This window comes from Tinamus guttatus, unplaced genomic scaffold, assembly GCF_059628265.1.
Source record: "Tinamus guttatus ecotype Peru unplaced genomic scaffold, ASM5962826v1 Tinamus_guttatus_pri_ptg000546l, whole genome shotgun sequence".
NCBI classification, from domain to species: Eukaryota; Metazoa; Chordata; class Aves; order Tinamiformes; family Tinamidae; genus Tinamus; species Tinamus guttatus.
This window is the reverse complement of record NW_028289080.1, coordinates 1,357,714-1,379,065: the sequence shown is the minus strand read 5'-3', so window position 1 is coordinate 1,379,065 and position 21,352 is coordinate 1,357,714. Positions and strand designations below refer to the sequence as shown.

Sequence of the window (21,352 nt, the reverse complement as noted above, 5' to 3'; positions counted from 1 at the left end):
CTGTGCCCCGAGGGCCCGGGCCCTCTCTTAGTGCCCGTGCGGAGGCGGGATGGTGAGAGCCAGCGTTAAGCGGGTGCCTTTTGGGGAGCTCCGAGGCCGCCGTGATCTGTAGTGTCTTTTATAAGGCCTCGTTAAAGGCTTGTGTGCAGCTCAAATAAATGTATTATTTGAGAAAGCTTTAGCTCACAAAACAAAACAAAAAAGCTTTCCAAAAGCCACTACATAAGCTTTATGTACTCAAATAGCTCTGCTTTGTGGCTGAATTACCTCTACATACAAAGCTTGCTCTACCACAGCTTCACCAGTTACTTTCGAAGTATATTTCTCTACAGTAAACTGAAATACAAAGCTGTCTTGCACTGAAGGCTTCAAGTGGGCTGTATATGTTTTGCTTCTGATGATGGATAACTTTGCTTGGGATGCTGTGGCTTGCTGTTTGCCTGGTGCTGAGGCTTTCTTTACTATCACACCTGCAGTATAGCCTAAAAACTGTGTTTTAACACCTGTGGCTTATTCTGAACCATGGGTAGAATTTGAAGACTGCTCTTACTTGTTGCTTTCTCAGTTCTAACCCAATATCATGATTTTTATCAAGTTGAAAACTTAATATATCCAGAGGTTCTGCATATTATGGTGATTTCCTGCAGGTGTTTTTATTGATGCCTTTCTCTTGCAGGAATGCAAATGGCATTTCCTTCAAAGAAACTATGTGTCAGCAAAACAGCTGAGCTGGAGTTCAGTAAGGATCCCATTTTTAACTTTGTCTCAAATATTCCAGGAGATGGTGTCTTCAAAGCTACAAATCAAGGGTAAGTGAAAGGAAATGAGTGGTGGATTTATTACTTGATAAGCGTCCTGAAAGTGGCTTAGCATTTTGCAGGTTTTTTTTTGTCAAGCTGACTTGGTAAGGTGGAAATATGCAGTGGCTCTGGTAACTGTATTTGTTAGGTCCGTTTTTCGAATCGAAGGAGAAAGAGGCAAACACCATCGATATATTGTGCTTTTTAATGATAGGAGAAAGATAATAAGTATTACCGGCTAGCTGGAGTCTGGGCTTTCCCACACAGGGGTCACACCATGGACCCCGACCGCTTCGGTTGTCCCTCTTTTATACCGTTTTTACCCCAAAAATATTCCCCCTCCCGTTTTCCTCTTCTTCTTTCATGTCAATGTTATCTATATTTTATTGCTGACTGGGACACCTGGATAGGCAACCCCTCCATGCAGAACATCCTGACTTGCCATATATCAGGAGTCCTTGTGGATAGGCAACCCCTTCATGCAGAACATCCTGACTTGCCATTTATCAAGAGTCCTTGCACTATGAGACTAAGTATTGACTAGCTTATTAGTACACTCTACATTAACTATTTAATCCCTACATATTCTACTTGTCTTTTAAGGTTTCCTAAATCTGCCAAGAAAACAGAACCTGTTTCAAAAAAGACAGCTGCAATAAGGTATGTAGCTCAAACAGCTATAAGTGGATCTCATGCAATAATGTTGTATCTCAGTTCTGATGAGCTCTCACTCACATACATCTACTTCTGTCAAGTATGTTGCTGCTTCAGAGGAGGGCATTTGAGGAAAGCAAAAGAATAGATGTGTAACACTGGTATTTCTGCCTTTGAGTCTCTGATGTTTGACTCTACAGACCTCCAAACAGATACAAGTTGGAGGCAGAGCTGAAGACCAAGAATCAGCTGTTAGAAACAGCCAAGCAGCAACTCCACTCCCGACTAGCAGGTGCACAGGTAAGGAGAAAAGCATTACCCAAACAGTTCTTATATTCTGCCCTCTGTAGGGTCAGATCAAAGGATTTTGTTGTTCCTTATCCTGTCTCTATCAGAAACAGTAAAGTGTAAGAGTAGGCAGAAACACAGATGTATTTAGCTAGATAATGCATTACTAAATAGTCACTGGTGCTGCAATCTGATCTTAAACTCATTGCAGGAACACTATGCAGGTATATAATTGTGAAGCTGAAACCCTGAACCTCAATGCTGGTAGATGCTCCCTCGTTGCATTGTGAGGAATTGTAAATAATCTCAGTAATCACCACTGAAGACTCAAGGTCTATTAATTCTTTTCTTTCATCCTTGCCTCGTAACACACTTCTCCCTCCTCGTACAACAGATAAGCTGTTCAATTTCCTAGAAGATCCTTGTTCCCTTAGGTGCATCTCTCCTAGTTATGTTACCTCATCACAAAAATTCTGGTGTGGAACTCTATTAGAGATGAGGGTTCTTCAGCAATATATATGCCTGTGTTTTAGTAAAAAAAAAAAAAAAAAAAAAAAAAAAAAAAAAAAAAGAATTTTGGTCACAGCTGTGCACTAGAAATCTGAGGGATGCTGGCATTATTTTCTGAGTATTACTAACCCACATAGAGTACAGTGTGTGTAGGGTTATAGTTCTTCCATATGCTACTGTGACATATTGTCTTTTAGTGTAGTGCTAGTCTGTAGCAGGTTTTATCACACTAAGATCCTACCATCCTGAAAGGTATTTCATTATTCACCGCCCCCTCCAGGTCACTAGGACAGCACAAATTCTGTTCCATGTGGGAGGCCCTGCTGGTAACCTTCAGTTGTAAAAGCTCACTTTATTTGCTAGTTTACAACCAGTTACTAATCTGTGAGAAAATCTTTCCTTTTATCTCATAGCTTAATTTCTTTAAGAGCATTTGAGACCTCCTATGGAATGCACAGATATCTTCTGATACTATCAGCTGGATCACTCTAATCCACATGCTTGCTGATTCTCTCAGAGAGTTGTAGCAGACTTAAGAGGCTGATCAGCTTATCAGATTGCCTGGTACTATCTGAATTGTGAAGAGAATAATGATGTAGCTCAAAGACTCCAGACATTCTATGTTCTGTGCTCTTCTGTGCATGAAACTCAAGAAATGTGTGTGTAGCTCAGGAATAGACATGATAGACTTGCCTAAAAGGGATCTTTAAGATTGATTTTTTTTTTAATATCTTCAAGCACTGCTTTGACTCTTGCATGTGATAAATGTATTAATGCAGTCAAGGAGCTTAAGTAAGCATCTGAAACAGATTACTCTGCAGTGGTGATAAAGTTAGAAGAGCAAGACCTGATTCTTGGTGCTTGGGGAGCATCTGCTAAACCATTAGCATCACAGTTGGTATTATTGACTCTCAGGGGAAGCTCTCCTTGGAAACTTGCTTCACTTTTGACCTATGCTAATGACAGGGCATCATAAAGAAGCTAAGGGACGAGAATGAAGGCCTGGTACAAGAAGTTGAGAAGCTCAAGAAGTTTCAGGAGACCTGCATGGTGCTTTTAGCAAGCAGAAAGATTGATCCTGGTGAGGACTTTGCATTTTGATACTAAATAAGATACTGATGGTACTTTTGCAGAACATCCTTGAATTTCCGATTGCAGCTGTGTTCATTAATCTCAAAATCAGTTACAGGCAGCAATATTTTGGAGGAGGAGGAAAAGACAGAGGAATGTCGGAAGCAGACGACGGTAAGTATAGAAATGGTGATATGAGTAAAATGGGCTTTGTTAGTAACAAGCCTGTGCGCTACTGCTTTTTACTACTGCTGTTGTAGAAATAGTTGCCGCGATTCACAGTTATCTGTGTCGCACTAAACTATCTTCCTTTGGCTTTCCAGCTGTTAACTGAGAAACTCATAGCAGAATTGAGGCTGTTTAACCAAACAGCTGTGACAGAAAAGGAATTGCTTCAGGTAAGGCCATGACTTTGATTCAGTCAACCAGGTCATGAGCATCTGAGTGAAATTTTTGAAGCTTGTTTTGTACCTCCCTATGATGGCCCACTATTCAAAAAAAAAAAAAAAGACAGTGAATGTATGCAGCATTATTCATATTTTCTTATAAATAAGTGCATAATGAGGAAAACAGGTGTTTCTCCCCTTCTAAATGAAGGTATCTATATCAAGGTTGGTGGTGGGGCAATGGTCATTCTCATCAAGGTCATTTCAAGTTGTTGTGTATAATTTGAGTTTAAACAACATAGAAAATAGGAAGTGCTTTAGAAATAGTAATGACTAGTAATTTCCAGATAAAATTGAATCTCTTGGAAGATTAAGCTGGATACTAATAGGGGAAATGGAGCTCCCTCTGCTAAAATGAGTGCTTCTCAGAGAGGCCTTCCTGAGCCTGTACTGCTGGTAGTTGTAAAAGCCACTGGAAGAGCACTGTTATTTTTATGGAGTAATTTTGGAGTTAAATGAAGTTATTTTTGAGCTTAGCTTTGCAAGTTAGTGCTGTGGTGTGAATGAACTTCTGCGTGTGCTGACCTTTCCACACAGACAGCAATGGCTCGGTGGAAATCTGCTGAAGAAGAGAGACGCGAGTCCCTGGAGAAGCACTCCTCTTTCCAAGCCGAAATGGAGCAGTGTTCGGTGATGCTCAAGGAGGTGGAGCAGCTGCTGGCCATGTGAGGCACAAGGCCTGACTGCCTCTTTAAAATACATTTTCCTACTTAGTTCAATGAGTTTTCACACTAAACCTCCCTCTCCATCGACCAGCCCAGCTTGGGGCTGGGTGCTGGGGCAGGCCTTGGGAGAGACTTCCAGCTCCTCTTGCTCCCAGGGAACGGGCGGAGTCTGCGCTGCCTCCTGGCACGTGCCCGCCCCGCGAGCGCTGCGCGCGTTTCTCTCCGTTCCCGCGTTGAGCGCCTGAAAAGCCCGCGCCGCGGCCGGGGAAGGCGGCGCCGGCGGGGCGGAGCGCACGCGCGCGCGGGGCTGGGCCGCGCGTGCGCGGGGCTGGCGAGCATGGCGACGGCGGCGCTGGCGCGCGCGGGGCTGCGCGCTGCGCGGCGGCGCCAGGCGCTGGGGCTGCTGCCGCGGCGGCGCTGCGCGGGGCTCGCCGTGGACGACACCGTCAACGGGCTGAGCGACGAGCAGCGGCAGGTACCGCGCGCCCGGGCCACCGGGGACGGCCGGAGGGCGGCCGCGCTGCGCCTGCCCCCGCGCCGGGGGCGTGGCGGGCGGCGGGCGCTGATAGGCCGAGCCTGGGCCGCCGCAGCCAATCGCGCGGCGCGGCGTGGGGGCGTGGCGCGCGCGCGGGAAGGGCAGCTCCCCCGTGGACTTGGCCGGCTGAATGTTTCTTTAGGCTGCTCCCACCCGTGCTTTTAGGTGCAGCGGGGGGGTACGGAGGTGTGAGACGCACTCATTCTTAGTGCTTAATGCTGTATTGTTCTTTAGCCTTCTTACGTTCGTGTTGTGTGTGACTTAGCCCTGAATAAACATGGCCTTTCCCTGTAACTCTATATTCTGTAGAAATAAAAGGAGAAAATACTTCTATGGCGTCCATCTCTTCCTGTGAAAAAGCTTACACACACAGTTGAAACCCACAATTTATTTAATATTAATTAATCCAAGTGTGTTAGCTCTGCTTGAAGTGTTTGTGGTCCCTGTTTGAGTCCTTCCCCTAATCTGTAATGATTATAAGCTTTTATTATTATTATTATAAGATGTGCTTTTTGTAGTTTTGTGCTCAACAACTTTGCTGATGTCAGCTTGTCTTTGTGGAAGCATTACTACTAATAATAATAATAATAAAAACCTGTCTCAGAGAAGAAACTTGCTTGGCAATTCTGGGATTCAAGACATGTGTGGCCATGGAAACTAAAATATTTTTTTTACTTTTAAATAAGATTGTCTTTCTGATGTGAATTGAGAGAGGCGTCCTGGGTATCCTCCGTTTTGTGGCAGCTTGATTTAATTATCCTCTTGTGTTCTGGGTTTGGGATCCAGGAAATCTGGCAAGGGAATTTTAGAAGTATTCCAGGGAAAAGAAGGATGGCGTGTTGATAGGATTTAATGTCAGTCTTTCCTCTTTTTTTTTTTTTTTTTTTTTTTTTTTTTTCCTCCCCCCCCAGCTTAGGCAGACCATGACAAAGTTCTGTCAGGAGCATTTGGCTCCAAAGGCCCAACAAATTGATCAGGAGAATGAATTCAAAGACATGCGGGTAAGTGTTTCCTGTGTGCATTCGAAATGCCTGTCTGTGCTTTGGGCTGTCCCTCCGTCCAGAGAAGGAATCCTAGCCCACGCCATGGGAACGTGATCCTCAGCTTTTCAGACTGGAGAGGCATAAAGAAAACATTAATGGAATTAAAACAAGGAATCCAAAAGTCATCAAGGCAGTAGCACTGCATGCCTCAGGAGCTGCATTTCCTTCCCCCAAGCAAACATTCCTTTCTGTATCTCTCCAAAGATGTTGCCTCAGCTTTAGTTTATCTTGCTCCTCTTTTACTGGAGGAGTCATAAATCACCTAGGGCTCATGACTCTTCCCAGTATTTCCAGGAATTTGGTCATGGATCACTCAGGTTATCTGCTCTGCCTGGCAATCACAGGCTAATAGGCCTACACAGCGCTGCGGAAGCCCTAGGTACAGGTGATGTGACAAGGATGGGGCACGTAAAGGCCTGCATAAATGTCTGGAACCAGGGGATCCTAATTGCTCTTTAGCAAGAGATATGTTTCTTTTTTTATGTTAATGGCCTTAATTCATTGCCCAGTCAAGGACCTGTCTCTGCAAAATGAGATTTAGCCCTGTGAATCATCTCACTGAAGTGAACAGGCTACTGCCCTGCAGTGTCATGAGTGTCCTTAAGTGCTGTGGGATGCAAGTCCAGAGGATGGAGATGCTGCTGTGGGAGGAATCCATGTGTTTATCTCCGAGCTCTCCCTGTGTCCAGGGAGTTACCTGGGGAGGCTCCCCGTGTATGGACATGATGTTCTGCTGCCCTGACTGCAGCTCTGGACTGATGGCTTGTTCTCTGCCCCTAGGCATTTTGGAAGAAACTTGGGGAACTGGGAGTTTTGGGGATCACAGCTCCTGGTAAGTCAGTTACCACTTTCTGTTCTACTAAAAACTCTCTAGTTTGGAGTAGAGAGAGAGGAGATGTCAAAGTGCCTTGCAGATGCAGATGGGAGGCTAAATGAGTACTGAAAGGCTGTACCTGTAAAGCATTCATACTGATGACCACTAAGTGCTCCCAAATGACCTCTCTGATTAGCTTGTGGTGTCCACATCCTTCTGTTTTAGTTCCTTTCTTACAGGCAAGCAGCAAGTGGTTTTAATGGTGTAACCAAGCTTTGACTTCTGTGTTTATCTGTGTGTGTTTATGTATAGACAGCTAGGTAATAGTGTGTATTTATTTCAGGGGGGTTCTTAGTCCAATCCAGGCCATTAGCGTTTCCCAGCCTTCTCTTTTCCTACCTCCTCTCTTCATACTCTATCCTGTTTTAATCTTAGCAACTGCCAGTTTTGGACTTAGCTCAGGGTGTCTCACTGGATTCCCAGTTATGATGCTTATGCTCCTCTATCTCACTCCATCCTATATCGAATTCCACATTCCTGCCGATGTTGGATGAGAGCAGTGTATTTGGGGGATCTTATCCGTTCCAAATTGTGCAAGAGAGAGCAGCATTTTGAGTGACAACCATTTGTGGATGTAGAGAAATCCCTAATGTCCCACATTTTGAGCTGGAGGGTTTCTGAATTGTTTTGGGATGCTTATTATGACAAATTGCTTGGACTTCATGGATCTTGCTGCTCCTCCTTTGTCCCCTCACCTACTCCAGGTTGCCAGTACACTACTTGACCACTGCAAACGACTGCTAATTGACTATTGCTATTGACTGCTAAATGACTACAAATTGACTATTCCGCCATGATTAACATGAAGTTTTTTGTTCGTTTTTCATAGCAAAATACGGTGGCTCTGCTATGGGGTATCTGGACCACGTGCTGGTGATGGAGGAGGTTTCTCGTGCGTCAGCAGCTGTTGGACTCAGTTACGGTGCCCACTCCAACCTTTGCATTAACCAGCTGGTGCGAAATGGCAATGAAGCACAGAAAGAGCAGTACTTACCCAAGGTACCTGACTGTAAGGGAAGGTGAAATTAGAAAGATCTTTTTTTTTGACACTGCATGAAGAAACACGTGGCCGGTGAGGAAGAATATAACCGCATTGCGACACTGTGGGGTTTAGGAGACTAAAAGTATGAGAAAGTTCCCGGGATTTCCCAGTTTGCCATTGCTGATCTCGTCTGGCACTACATCTTTCTGTCTCAGAGCAGGTTTGTGTGCCTGCCGTCTGCATGTGCAGAACTGGGCTGGGATGAAACTTCTGCTGCAGGTTCAGTGCTACCCTCTTCCTTTTAATGTTAGCAGGGAAGCTCTTGTGGAGGTGAGGTTCTTATGTGCAGCTCAGGTGAGAGGAGTCAGTGTTATCACTGTATCTATCACACATTTCTCCCGTGGCATGAAAAGATTCTCAGAAAAAGAGAGGAGAGAGTTTTGCTTGGTTTCAAGTAGGTAGCAACAGAACAAGACACTGGAGAAGCTTTCTAGCCCAGCAAGGCAGCAGATTTGTGTCTCTTTCCTGTGCAGCTACATGCAAGGATGAGTTTGTCTTTCACAGCATGTAGCATTTTAAGAAACTGCTAGTCTCAATGCTACAACCTGGAGGAAATATTACACTGACCAATTTGCCCTTCCCCAGATTAATGTGATTGCTTTTGTCCTGTTAATCTGTAGTTACATAGGTATGTGCAGAATGCAGAACGCAGAACTTGTTTGTCCTATATCAGCTTTTTTCAGGGTCAGTGCTTGTAGGCAATGTGATCCACTGGATAGAGTAGTAACCACGTTATTGGATTAAAATTAAACTGCATTCAGAGGGATTCGCGGCTTCCCCAAAGCGTTCTTGTGCAGTCTGGCACTATGTAACCTGGGATGTCGTAGCTGTTCCTCAGGTGTATTTTAATGTCCCCATTCCCTGGCTCTCAATATGAGACAGGCAGCTGTTTTAGTTTTTACTCATCGTGGCTCTTAAGAGAGTCCTTGGTGGTAAGCCAAAGACTTGCTGTTCTGTAGAGTGACACTACCTAGTTTTCAGCATGACATCAAGGCTTTTATTGAAATCCCCTGGTGGATGGAGTCGGATGTACGTGCATCTTACTTGGAGAAACCAGTTTAAATACTTAAGAGATCAGAAGGAGGAAAAGATGGGAGAAAGTACACAAGAGAGGGGAAAAAAGAAAAGGCAAGGATGAAAGGAGCAGAGAAGAAGAAGCAACAGTCAGACTCTGGCATGAGCAGGCACAGAAGGAGGGTGCCCATCTGCTCTTCTAGCACAAGGCTGGGGGGTTAGGCTGCTGGTAGCTCAGGCTGTCAGCACATTGCTAAGCACTTTGCAATCGCTTTTCATCTCCCTCATTGGCCTTCTGGGCCAAACCTCTGCAGTTTGTTTAAAAGGGCAGTCGTAAAGTGCAGGGCAAGGAGTTTGGGGGAGGCGTATGGCTGCTTGCATGGTTCTTTTGGCACTTTCATGGGGATAGATGAGTACAGCTCTGCCTTTAAAACCCTGAGGCACAAGTTGAGTCATCCAGCTCATCCCACTGCGATTTGGTTCTGTTCCCTCAGCACAGCAGCACGTGGGAGCATTCTGGGAACAAGGGATAGTCATCGCTTGCAGGTTAAGTTGAACAGCTAATAGTGAGAATCAGTGCAGAAAAAGACAGCCTGAAGAGGAAATGGAAATGCAACAGTGCTCTTTTCTTGCCCTTTCTTACATTTTTCTTTCTTTCCAGCTGATCAGTGGGGAGCACATTGGAGCATTAGCCATGAGTGAGCCCAATTCTGGATCGGATGTTGTCTCCATGAGGCTGAAGGCAGATAAAAAAGGTGAACGGTCTCCTATGCTACCTGATAGGTCACACCAGTGTTTCTGCTGGCCAGCATAAATAACATCTCCTCTAAATTTATATTAACCCTCCCAATACTCTGAACACTGTTCGATCTTGGTTATGTTTGAGCTGTGTTCCCAGAAATATGTGCTGTATCCCAGGAAAGTCCCAGCAAGACGGTGAAGCTGTGGGCTGGGTGGTTGGATGTACTGAAGTGGACGCACTTTTGGTCTCTCGCTTATGGAGGTGGAAGGTAGCTGTATGGTAGAACTGGGGCCAGGTGCCTTAGTTTTTCAGGCATTCAGTAAACCCAATCTTGGGGGCTCCAGAAGGAAAGGAAAAGAGTTTTCTTGAGCTTGGGAAGGACTTTGTGTGTGCTGTTTGTGAAGTCCTGAAGAGCGTCCTTGGAAGCCTGCTCTGAAGTAGCTTGGGTGAAAGCATAGATGGTGGTGTGTCATGAGCTCACGATTTGCCTCCCTCTCTGCTTCTAGGGGACTACTTTGTTTTGAATGGGAACAAATTTTGGATCACCAATGGACCGGATGCAGACGTGCTCATTGTTTATGCTAAAACTGACCTTAATGCTGTCCCAGCCTCCCGAGGTATAACTGCATTCATTGTGGAGAAGGTAGGTTCAGCGTATAATAGACCTCTCTATTTCACTCTCTTTTGGAGTTGCTTTACCCTTGCTCAAAGGCAAACTACCTCCTGCCTGAATTTCACAACCCTTGAGATTAGTCCCCTGCCCCAGTGCTGCAGCATATTGCATTGGCATCTATGCACATAACTCGTCTTTTGGTCTAGAAATGTAAAGAAAATGGTATTTCCCAAAGTTGTCAGGGGCACTGGAGGCCTTGTGGATCTGCTGCACTATTCAGTTGTCTATTCTTGTGTTTTGTAAATAGCAGGGAGCTGTGATAGAAGAAATGATACTGCAAATGTGAAAAACTGATTGCAGTGAAAACCTTGTGATGGCCTTACCCAGCCTAGGAGCTAGGGCAGTTCAGCTGCTGGCCAAGGCTCGTAATCCATACCCCAGAGCCGTGCCAATATTGGCAACGGGCCAGATCATTATTTATTCTCTCTTTATGTGCCTTAGAAAATGGACTCACTTGCCTGGTTAGCATGGTGCCCCGAGCTGTACATGTTTCCCTGCTCATTTGCTGTCTTTCCACTTGCACTTTGTTCCAATGGCAGGTAGTTCCCTTTGGCTCCCTTTCTGGTACACCATTTGTGTTTATGTGGTCAGGGAAATTTTTATAAGACTGTAATGATTTTATATAGCCTTTCAGAATGGAGAAGTTTGAAGTCTTTTTTTCCTGTTTTTTTTCTTCTTCTTCTTGCAGGGAATGCCAGGTTTCAGCACATCCCAGAAGCTTGATAAGTTGGGCATGAGAGGGTCTAACACTTGTGAACTGATCTTTGAAGACTGCAAGATCCCGGGTGAGTTGTGCTCAAGTTAATAGCCATGTGCATGTGGTGGGTCTCTTCCTCGTCAGGCAGACTGGATCACCACTTACATGCATGTTCAAACTGGCCTAGAGGCCCTTCCAGACAACGACCTGCTCTTTAGTAGCTGCACAGGAGAACTGTTCTTGCATATTTTGTTGCCTTCAGAGCTCCCCATCTGGTATACAGAAGAGTCTATTAGCCCTGATTCTAAAATCACTGGAGACTTCTGGTTTGGCTATAGTATTTTTGAATTCTCCTGAGATTAAGGCCTGAGAAAGGACATCACGTTTCCCCTTAGTTAGAACAGCAGGACGGTGGATGCGCCTTACAAGGGGGCATGCTAATGGCTGGTTTTGTAGATGGAAATCTCAAAGCCCCCATATAGCAAAAGGAGGTGATCCCATATCTGAATTTCTGAAAATCATAATTGAGAAATCTGCAAGCCAACTCTTCTGCTTCCCCTATTCTAACAAAAGTCACTTTGCAGCATGCAGAAGAGTTTCAGCTGAAATCTAACACTTTAAATTTTACTGGATTCCTCCACCCTGAAAGCAGAAGGGCCGGTGCCTGAGTCTTCAGATCATCTCCTGGGTGACCACTCATACAGAACAGCCTGTTCTCGTGCTAATGGGGCACCTGTGAAAACTTGGAGAAGGGCATCAGGGCAGTGTTGAAAGTTAGCGTGCTTTGCGCTCTAGCCATGAATACAGCATCAGATCTTCTAGCTGAGGCTGAACCAGTCTAGCACCTTTTCATACATCGGCAGGCTCTTTGTCTTCTTGATCAAAATATCCTCTAGCACTACAAGCTTTTTTGTCAGAGAGCAGGGTTTCATCCTCCTTCCTCTTCCTAGCTCCCACATCACGCCGACAGTCCTGCAGAGCCTGCATTTCTCCACAGAACCTATCAACATACTCATCAATAAGCAGGAAATACAGCAGCCCTTGAGCTACAGATTGCTTGTGATCAAAGCCTGAAGCAGGGCTATTTTCCCTTTTTCCACAGGAATAGTACTTGTCTTTTAAACAAGTATTTATATTTGTATGTGTTTGTAACAACTGCTGCATGCTGCTCAGCCCCCTTCACAACAAGGGGGTTGCCTGCTGGTGTGTTTTCCATGTCGGAAGGTTTATCACCCCTACCTGTGATAAGTGGCGAGTTGTGACTGGTTGCCTGTAACTTTTGGCCTCTGTAATAGGAATGGCCAGAAAGGTGACCTGAGTGTATCCGACCAGGATTCATTCATTTCAAACACACAGCTAGTAAATGTCATACGTCAACAACTTCTAGTCACTCTCAGTTTGAGGTAGGTAGAAGCTAATGGGAAGAGGCCTCCCACTCTCCTCCTAGGCTACTAAGTTCCCTATTCTTCTTGATGCAAATGTTAAGCCTGGAGGATCTCTGGAGGGCATCTTCAGAAGACAGGCAATAGAATAGCAGTGGCTCTGAATGCAAGTTTTAACCCTTTACTGTCCTTTCATAGAATCACAGAATGCTTAAGGTTGGAAGGGACCTCTAGAGATCATCTAGTCCAACCCCACTGCACACGCAGGGTCACCTAGAGCACGTGGCACAGGACTGCGTCCAAGCGGGTTTGGAAGATCTCCAGAGAAGGAGGCTCCACAACCTCTCTGAGAAGTCTGTTCCAGTGCTCTGTCACCCTCACTGTTGAGATTTTTCATTAAGTTCCTGTGGAACTTTTGATGCTTCAGTTTCTGGCCATTTCTTCTAGTTCTGTCAGTGGCCACCACTGAAAAGAGGCCGGCCCCATCCTCTTCATTCCCTTCCTTGAGGTACTTATATACACTGATTAGATCCCCTCTCAGCCTTCTCTTCTCCAGGCTGAACAGGCCCAGCTCCCTCAGCCTCTCCTTGTAGGGCAGATGTTCCAGGCCCCTGATCATCCTTGTGGCCCTGCGCTGGACTCTCTCCAGCAGCTCCACATCCCTCTTGTACTGTGGAGCCCAGAACTGGACACAATACTCCAGATGTGGCCTCACCAGGGCTGAGTAGAGGGGCAGGATCACCTCCCTCGACCTGCTGGAGATGCTCTTCTTAATGCACCCCAGGATCCCATTGGCCTTCTTGGCCACAAGGGCACACTGCTGCCTCATGGTCAACTTGTCGTCCACCACGACGCCCAGGTCCTTCTCTGCAGAGAGTCCTTTGACTGTCTGGAGTGGAAGGTATTTCAGGAGGAGGAGGAATGTGTGTCAAAACCCAAAACCTGTCTCGCTCATCCTGAATGCTCATGTCTCAAGCCAGAAAGGAAGGCAAAAGTAACTGACAGTTTGAGAAGAAGAGCAGCTGTCTGAGGGCCTGTGTCCTCTGGGTAGAGGATTGAGTTTTGCACACAGATAAATTACTTTCCTTTGATTGCAGCTAAAAACGTCTTGGGGCAGCTGAGCAAAGGAGTCTACGTTCTGATGAGTGGCTTGGACCTGGAGAGGCTTGTGCTGTCTGGTGGGCCACTAGGGTAAGGGTTCTTCCATCTTTCCTAGATTTTGAAGGCCAGAGGAAATCCTCATGGTCACCAAAGGGCAGTGGGTCTCAAACTTGGGTTGTACCTTTTGAAGGGATCTCTTGGATGGAGGACTGAGTTGCTGGGCCAATGTGGAGAGCCAAGTAGAGCTGCGAGGAGGTGTCTGGGTCACAGTAGGGCCAAAGGAGATGATCAGCAGAGGAGGCAGGAGCAGGAAGGTCCCACAGCTCCTGAGTTGCTCAGCTGTGTTGTAGCTGCTCACGGTTGTGGTCATAATTCCATTGGCACCCCCAGTATCCTCCTTTTCCTTTAGCCCTCCTCACCTCCCTGTCACTCTTGCTGTTTTTTCTCAGTTTGAGAGCATCTATATGGAACATAATCCGAGTGACCAGGGGTAGAGGACATGGTGCCAGACGGAAAACTTGAAAAATCCTGCCCTGCAGTGTAGCATAGTCTAAAACATTATCCAAGCTTTCATGTAAACGGACCGCTGGGTTGAGCAAAAGGATCGTTCTTCTTACGCAGTCTCTAAGCGCCTTAGCAGCACTTTTTACCTTACTGTCCTGTTGTTCCCCCAGGCAGTCTCTCTGTGCTAACCATTACGTGGAAAGACTTATCTTCCATAAAGCAGGAGAAGGATTTTTCACTACTGTTTTCATCTGCACTTTTTTTTGTAGTATTAGCTAGTACTCCTTGAGTTGGTCTTCTCTGGAGATGCAAGGCAGCACAAAGTGTCCTAGCTACAGTTGTCAGAGAGCTCTTCAAACCTCCAGCTCAGTCCCCTGAAGTAAGAAGGTAAGACCTTACCACAAGAAGTGTCCCGAATAAGCAGGATGTAGAGCATAAGGCAGAAAACTGGGACCTTTACCTTTTATTTTTAGCGCTATTTGAGCATAACTGTAGGAAGGCAGTAGCATTCCCTCTCTAGGTGCCAGAGAACCTTTGTGTGTTAAATTGTGCTTCCAATATTTAATTATTGCTTTTCTGTTAATTGCCCTGTTTTCTTCATCCTCTTTTTCCCTTCCTGCATATCTATGTTTTTCCTAGGCTCATGCAAGCTGTTCTTGATCATGCATTTCCATACCTCCATGTGAGAGAAGCATTTGGACAGAAAATTGGCCACTTCCAGGTGAGACAGAAAAGTGATTATAAATAATGTCTGGTTTTCTCTTAAGGCAAAAAAAAGAAAAAAAAAATACTCTGAGAGGCCAAGTTGCTCTGTTATGGGAGAACTGGGGAAAGCTAGCTGAAGCTTCTGCCGGGGCTGTGTGATGTAGTGATATGCTGAGAAGGTGACAGCATCCCTGTGAGCCTGTTTATCCGACGCCACCCGTTAGTGGGTGAAGACCAGGGAATGGGATGTTTCTGCTGGCCTTGATATCTGGGAGGAGTTCCTGAATCTGCAGGTCCTTTGGCTTCCTCCCGCTGTCCATCTCCTTTCAGTTGTCCACTTCCTACTCAGCACTGCGATCCCCAGCGCTCATGCAGAACGCAGTCTTCCTCCCTTTCTGACCCAGCAGAGTTTTAATACCCACAAAATGTCTCTTGTCCTCTGCTGCGGCGCGCAGCTCATGCAGGGCAAGATGGCAGACATGTACACCCGGCTCATGGCGTGTCGGCAGTACGTCTACAACGTGGCCAAGGCCTGCGACCGAGGCCACTTCAACGCCAAGGTGAGCTCGCTTCCACGCGGACCCTGTGTCCAGGAGTACCTTCAAGCGCAGCCCTGGGCTGAGCGGGGTGGAGGTGCTGTGGTATTTTCTCCTCCCATGCTGGGACGTGAGTCTGTGCCTCTGTGGTGAAGCAGCCAAAGAGTGTTGGCAGGTGTCTGCAGAGGGACGGGAAGGGCAGCGCAATGTGGAGCTTGGAGAAAGGGCAGTTGATGCTTTTTCCTGACTCTCTCAGTGACTTTTGTGCCTCCATCAGGACTGTGCCGGGGTGATTCTCTACTCAGCAGAATGTGCTACCCAGGTGGCTCTGGATGGGATTCAGTGTCTTGGTAAGCTGCACTCACCGGCAGCATCTTCCTCCTTTGAGGAAGAGTCCAAGTGACAGCCGCAGAGAGCCAAACACAGCGCGAGGGTGCCCAAAGTCAGAGATGTGACTTGTGGCGTCTTTTCGTTGGTAGGTGGGAACGGCTACATCAATGACTACCCCATGGGGCGATTCCTGCGTGATGCCAAGCTCTACGAGATTGGGGCAGGCACCAGTGAAGTGCGCAGGCTCATCATCGGACGGGCATTTAATGCTGCTTTTAAGTAACACGAACCAGTAGAGCGACAGCACCCTGACCACCATGAGGCCTTTGACTGTGGAGCTGGGACGCACAACTACTACTTCCTGCTTATGATCCTGGGACTGTGCACTTTTTTCCTGTCTGCCCTGTGAACAGATGCTGCTGGTTTGGGCTTTAAAGACAGAATGAATCAGACTCTAGGACAGAAGGAAAAATGTGGGGCTTTCCTCCGCCTTGTCTCATGAGCAGCCTGATTCATCCTGTTCATAAGCCATCCAGAGTCTCGGTGCTGCAGAGCTGAGGTTACCCCAGGGCCATCAGAGCAGCCTCTTGAACACTACGCCTGGAAGAGGAGGAAACCATTGCTGAGTATGGAAAGTCAATCCAAAACCAACAACAACAACAAAAAAAATAGGTTAGGGAGTCATTTTGCCCTCTTTAAAAACTCCAAGGGCCATTAAATAGCTCACATTTAGCATGCTCCTGCTTGGCAGAGGAATTTCCCATTGCGACATTCCAATGGGATTAATTGCTTCCATTTTGGGAAACCCAATGCCAGCTGAATTGTGGCAGGGGGGTAGCTATCAAGAACACTGAAGCGTCGTAGCCACACAAGTGTTTTAGGCCATGATTAGTAAAACCTTATTAAAGTGCCGCTTTCCTTTCTCCGCACACTTCCTTTCCTATCCCAGGTAGCCCGGTGCAGCCTGAAGCTTTTCCTCTTCTGACTGGCTGCCTCCTACTGTCTTCTCCTTTCTGAAGTGTCGCATCCATCATCCTGGGCACAGTTGTACTGTGATGCCCAGGAGTGAGTCAGGCAGAAGGAGGTTGACTTTTGGGTTGGTATTTCTTTTTGTTTGTTTTGGGTTGTTTTTTCAGGTTGTTCTTTTGGTTAAGTGTATTTACACTCCACATTCACTTGACTAGAGGGAGTCACAACAGGAATTGTGGATGTTTTTGGGGAATACTGAATACATCAAATTAAGGTGTATGTGGTATTATTAGGGGAAAATTGCAGCGTGTGCTGCCACCTCAGAGTGAATCATGAAAGAAGACAGGCTGTTGTAAACATGACGGAGGACTGAATTAAACAGCTACCATCTAGGCAACCTCCTGCTAATTTTAACACAGAAAAGCTTAAAGCTTTGTGTGTTGTTTTTGGTTGTAGCTGACATCTATCTGCCCCAGGTGCCAGAAACTTAACGCTGAATTTTAAAATGCCACAGGCTGAAGGAAGATTTGGCTTCCTTGCATTGCCACCTGGGTCACTAAACATTTATTCAAAGGGCCACTAAAACTTCAGTGCCTCCAGGACTAGGAGCCCCTTCTAAAATCCTGGGGACGGTCCTTTCTTCTGAAACATCATGAACCTGCAGGATCTTGCAGGAGCCTCAGATCGTTTAAAAAGAGGTACCTTATGCTCTGGCTCACTCTGCTAAGATCCACTTGGTAGGGGAGCTGGGAGCGCAAAGAGCACCTTCTTGGACCATTTTAAGTGCTGGATGCTGAGTTATGTCTTGCTGCGTGTTTCTTCTGCCCCAGCTCTGCTCTGAGGCTGGGATAAATACGGACGGCAGGGCTGGAGGTTGCTTTTCAAGAGGGAGGAATGACGGGGGGAGCAGGGATTACTGCCCGCTCTGCACCTGCCCCTGGCTGAAAGGGGCATGCGGAGCAACCAGCAGCTGAGGCCGAGGCCCCACGGGCTGCCCAAATCGGCGGGGAGCTGCGGCCCCCCTGCCCCAAACGGCCCCCAAGCTGAAAAGGGAGGAAAAAAAAAATAGATGAATGTATCCACCTATGTGAGCTTATTTATTACCAGCGAGCGAGATTTCATCTCGGAACTTGCATCTTGGACCTGCCCTAGGAGCCCGTGTAGCAAATGCAGATGGGAGCCGTCTCCCACTGCACGAAACGGGAGAAGTGTGGGGGGCAGGAGCTCGCCCGGCTCCCATCCCTGCGGCTCCTTCGCGCTGCCTCTGGCGGTCGCAGAAACTGCTCTTCCTGCTCTTGTGACAGCCATCAGTAGGAACAGGGGGCACAGGGAGGCTTCAGAGCTGTCCTTCCTCCCCTGCCCTCCGCTCGAGGCCGGACGGGGAGGGATGAGACCTGCGGAATGGCCCCAGCGAGAGCAGAACGCGCGCGAGTCACGGCCGTCCCGCGAGCCAGCAATGACCAGTGTCATTTAAATGAACGGCCTCTGCGCTCAAAAGCGTCCAGCCTCTCCTTCCCCCGTTGCAGCTCCCACCCAGAGCCCCATGATTTATTCATCCGATGCTGCACTTACACATCTGTTCCGGGGCCATCGGCGTTTGGCAGAGCATTAGCTTTAAAATTTTATGAAACATCACGCAGGGGGCAGAATGTGGGGCTAGGGACCACGCTGGCAACAAAGCAAGACCCTCATGGCCAAACCCTTCTGAGGCTCTGTTTGGCTGAAGAGGAGCAGTGCTCTGGGAGATCTAAGGCCTTCCAGGTTTGCAATTTTTTCCCCATTGCCCTGTATCTGAACAGAGCTGAGTTGCAGGCTGTGGTGGTCTCTCTGCTTTGGTGAGGGCTTAAGCAAGTGAGGAAAGACCCTTCTGCTTGCTTGTCCTCAGCCCTGTCCCAGAATGGACCCTTGCGCTTTTTAATGAAATACTCCATCCCAGCTGGAGAAACCAGGGCTCTGCTTGGCGGGACAGGAAAGCCCAGAGCTCTGTTGCCCTTTGGGGAGCAGCAGGCAGAGATGTCGTCTTCCTCTTGCCGCCTCCCCATGGAAGGTGAGGATGTAGCTGGTACCTGGAAGATAACAGGCCAGTGTGGATTTGCCAAGAAGAGATCACCCCAGACCTCCCAAATTGCTCCCCGTTGCGACAACTGGCCACACGGATGATGAAGCAGCAGCTACCATGGTTTCATCTGACTTTAGAAATGCTCCAGGCCCGCTCTCATGTGATGTTTTTCGAAGGGAATAAGGGAACGTGGGCACCATACTATCCCCATCCTTGACAATTTCCTCCTGGCAAGAGTTTCCCAAGAAGCCACTATCGGAGGGCTGGGAGGAGGTCCCAGAGGGATGTGCCCACTTCTTGTCACTGCTCCCTTTGCACCTTGTCTGGTCTGATCTGCCCAGGTCAGCACTAATCATAAGCTAGTGGAAATGCTCCGTTGCGTGCTCTGCCCAGCTAATTCAGCAAAAACGTGGCAATTTTTGACGTGGAGAAGCCCCAAAGCAGCAGCAAGGTGACCTCTCCAAGCCGGGGATATGGCCCCCACAGCTGGTTGGGGCCAAGGACTGTGCGAAGTCCCGCCGTTCCCAAGCGTCTGGGGCCTCTGTTTCATGGTGTTTCCAGGTATTCCTGCAGAGCATCAAATAGCTCCTGAGGAGCCGCTTCCCCTGCTGCTGCTCCTGGTAGCTGCCAAAATCCCGCAGCCGCCCGGAAGCTCCCGCCAAGGCTGCTCCGATGGGGCGCCGGGCATCTTCCCTGCCCCATCAGGCGTGTGCCGCCTTCGGGCGAGGGCAAGCTCGAGCCTTTCACGACCACCTTTCCCTACCTGCGCTTCCAGGAAAATCTGTGCCGCTGAATCCCTGACAGCACGAGCATTCCCATAGCAACGGCCGGCGAGCTTGCAAGAGAGAGAATTATGACTTTGTTCCCCGGGCTGGCGCGAGAAGCAGTCCGAGCTTGACGGGATTAGGCAGATCCCAGCTCAAACATCCAGGGTAACCCCGAAGGGAATCACGCGTAGCAAGAGCAGAAGGGACGGCTTTTGATATGTAAGTGCTGTCCAAACAGGGCTAACAACCCGCCTTGTTCGAACGCGGCACATCCCCATGTGCTTTCCGTGATACGAACAGGTAGATTTTGTTTTGTCAAGCTCGTAGGCAGCGTGTCCATCTCAAATGGTATTTGGCACAATTTTCCCCCAAACAGTTAAGAAAATTGCCCTAATCACAGAATTGTTGAGGCTGGAAGGGACCTCTAGGGATCATCCAGTCCAACTCCCTGCTCAAGCAGGGACACCCAGAGCACGTGGCACAGGGTGGCATCCAGGTGGGTTTGAAGATCTCCAGAGAAGGAGCCTCCACAGCCTCTCTGGGCAGCCTTTTCCAGGGCTCTGTCACCCTCACAGTAAAGAAGTTCTTCCTCATTTGGAGATGGAATTTCCTGTGTTTTAATGTCTGCGTTTAGCTCACCCAAGGCAAAGCGTTTTGCTCATCTTGTGTGCTCTGACATAACGACAATTTTCATTCAAAACAAGTGGGCGACAAATTGACCATGCGCCAGCCACGTGCCCTGGTGGCAAAGGAGACGAATGGTGTCCTGGGTGTCCTTCCCCTCTGATCAGCCCTGGTGAGGCCACCTCGGGGGTTCTGTGCCCTGTGCTGGGCTCCACAGCACAAGAGGGATGTGGAGCTGCTGGAACGAGTCCAGCAAAGGGCTCCTGAGATGCTGAACATCTGGAGCATCTCTTATGTGAGGAAAGGCTCAGAGAGCCAGGACTCTCCAGCCCCGGGAAGAGGAGGCTGATATGGATCTTATCGAGGTGTATGAGTACCCAAGGGGAAGGTGTGAAGAAGGTGCCCAGGGACAGGATGAGAAGCAACGGGCACATGCCAAAGTGCCGGAAGATCCCTCCGGACATACGGAAAAACTCATTGCAAAACTTCTCATTAGGGGGTGCCAGACCAGGTTGCTTGGGGAGGCCGTTGAGATGTTCAAACACCGTCCAGACATGGTCATGAGCAACCTGCTCCCGGTGACCAGTATTGAGCTTGGACCGGATGATCTCTGGAGGTCCCTCCCCACCTCCACCCCTCTGCAATGCTGCGGAAGCTCTATGGAGAATCGCGGAGAATGCAGGAGTGCTTTGAGCATCTAACAAGGATTCTCCCCCTGCGCCGCGATGTTTCTCTTGCTCCCTGTGGCATGTCGGGTTAAGCTGGCCCCTCGGGGACTCGATCCTTGTGCAAAACACATGGATTTAAGCCGTGTGGCTCCATGTTGATGCTAATAGGATTTGCGCAGCTCAACTTTGAGCCCCTCGGTAAAAGTGAAGCCCTCCTGGTGCCTTCACTTCGCTGCGACACTTCCAGGTATCTGACACGGAGCCCGCAAAGCAGCCCCCACGAGGCTCTCTCTGCTCCTGCTCATGGATTTCTCCGGGCACATCCATGTTTGCCTGATCTTGGCCGTTAGCAGCAGCAGATGATGTGGAATATAATGTATCCCATTCCTTCTATGCATTCTCATGGAATCACGGAAGGGTTGAGGCTGGAAGGGACCTGTAGAGATCGAGTCCAACCTCCCTGCTCAAGCAGGGACATCTAGAGCACGTGTTACATACAATATATTGCAGTCCTCTGTGTTACCTGCAGTATTTTGCATGCCCTGGTGTTATACATGATAAATTGCATCCCTACACATTATATATGATATATTGCACATTTCTTCATTATTTCTCCATTTTTTTCCCTCCCATCCATAAATTGGGCTAACGGT

At 47.9% G+C, this 21,352-nt stretch overlaps 2 protein-coding genes across 2 annotated transcripts; both read left to right on the top strand.

Annotated features, from left to right (window-relative positions):
* Nucleotides 1–678: 678 nt before the first annotated feature.
* On the top strand, nucleotides 679–4,438 carry KNSTRN (kinetochore localized astrin (SPAG5) binding protein). The gene is made up of 7 exons (XM_010227522.2): nucleotides 679–809; nucleotides 1,404–1,460; nucleotides 1,655–1,754; nucleotides 3,219–3,333; nucleotides 3,436–3,497; nucleotides 3,647–3,721; nucleotides 4,307–4,438. The coding sequence occupies exons 1-7, from the start codon at nucleotides 679–681 to the stop codon at nucleotides 4,436–4,438; spliced, it is 672 nt and encodes a 223-aa protein (XP_010225824.2).
* Nucleotides 4,439–4,771: 333 nt separating this feature from the next.
* On the top strand, nucleotides 4,772–15,912 carry IVD (isovaleryl-CoA dehydrogenase). Its single transcript, XM_088534182.1, has 12 exons — nucleotides 4,772–4,909; nucleotides 5,881–5,970; nucleotides 6,793–6,844; nucleotides 7,716–7,885; nucleotides 9,604–9,697; nucleotides 10,191–10,327; nucleotides 11,046–11,142; nucleotides 13,534–13,627; nucleotides 14,681–14,762; nucleotides 15,202–15,306; nucleotides 15,560–15,632; nucleotides 15,762–15,912. The coding sequence occupies exons 1-12, from the start codon at nucleotides 4,772–4,774 to the stop codon at nucleotides 15,893–15,895; spliced, it is 1,266 nt and encodes a 421-aa protein (XP_088390308.1). The 3' UTR covers nucleotides 15,896–15,912.
* The last annotated feature ends 5,440 nt before the right edge of the window (nucleotides 15,913–21,352 follow it).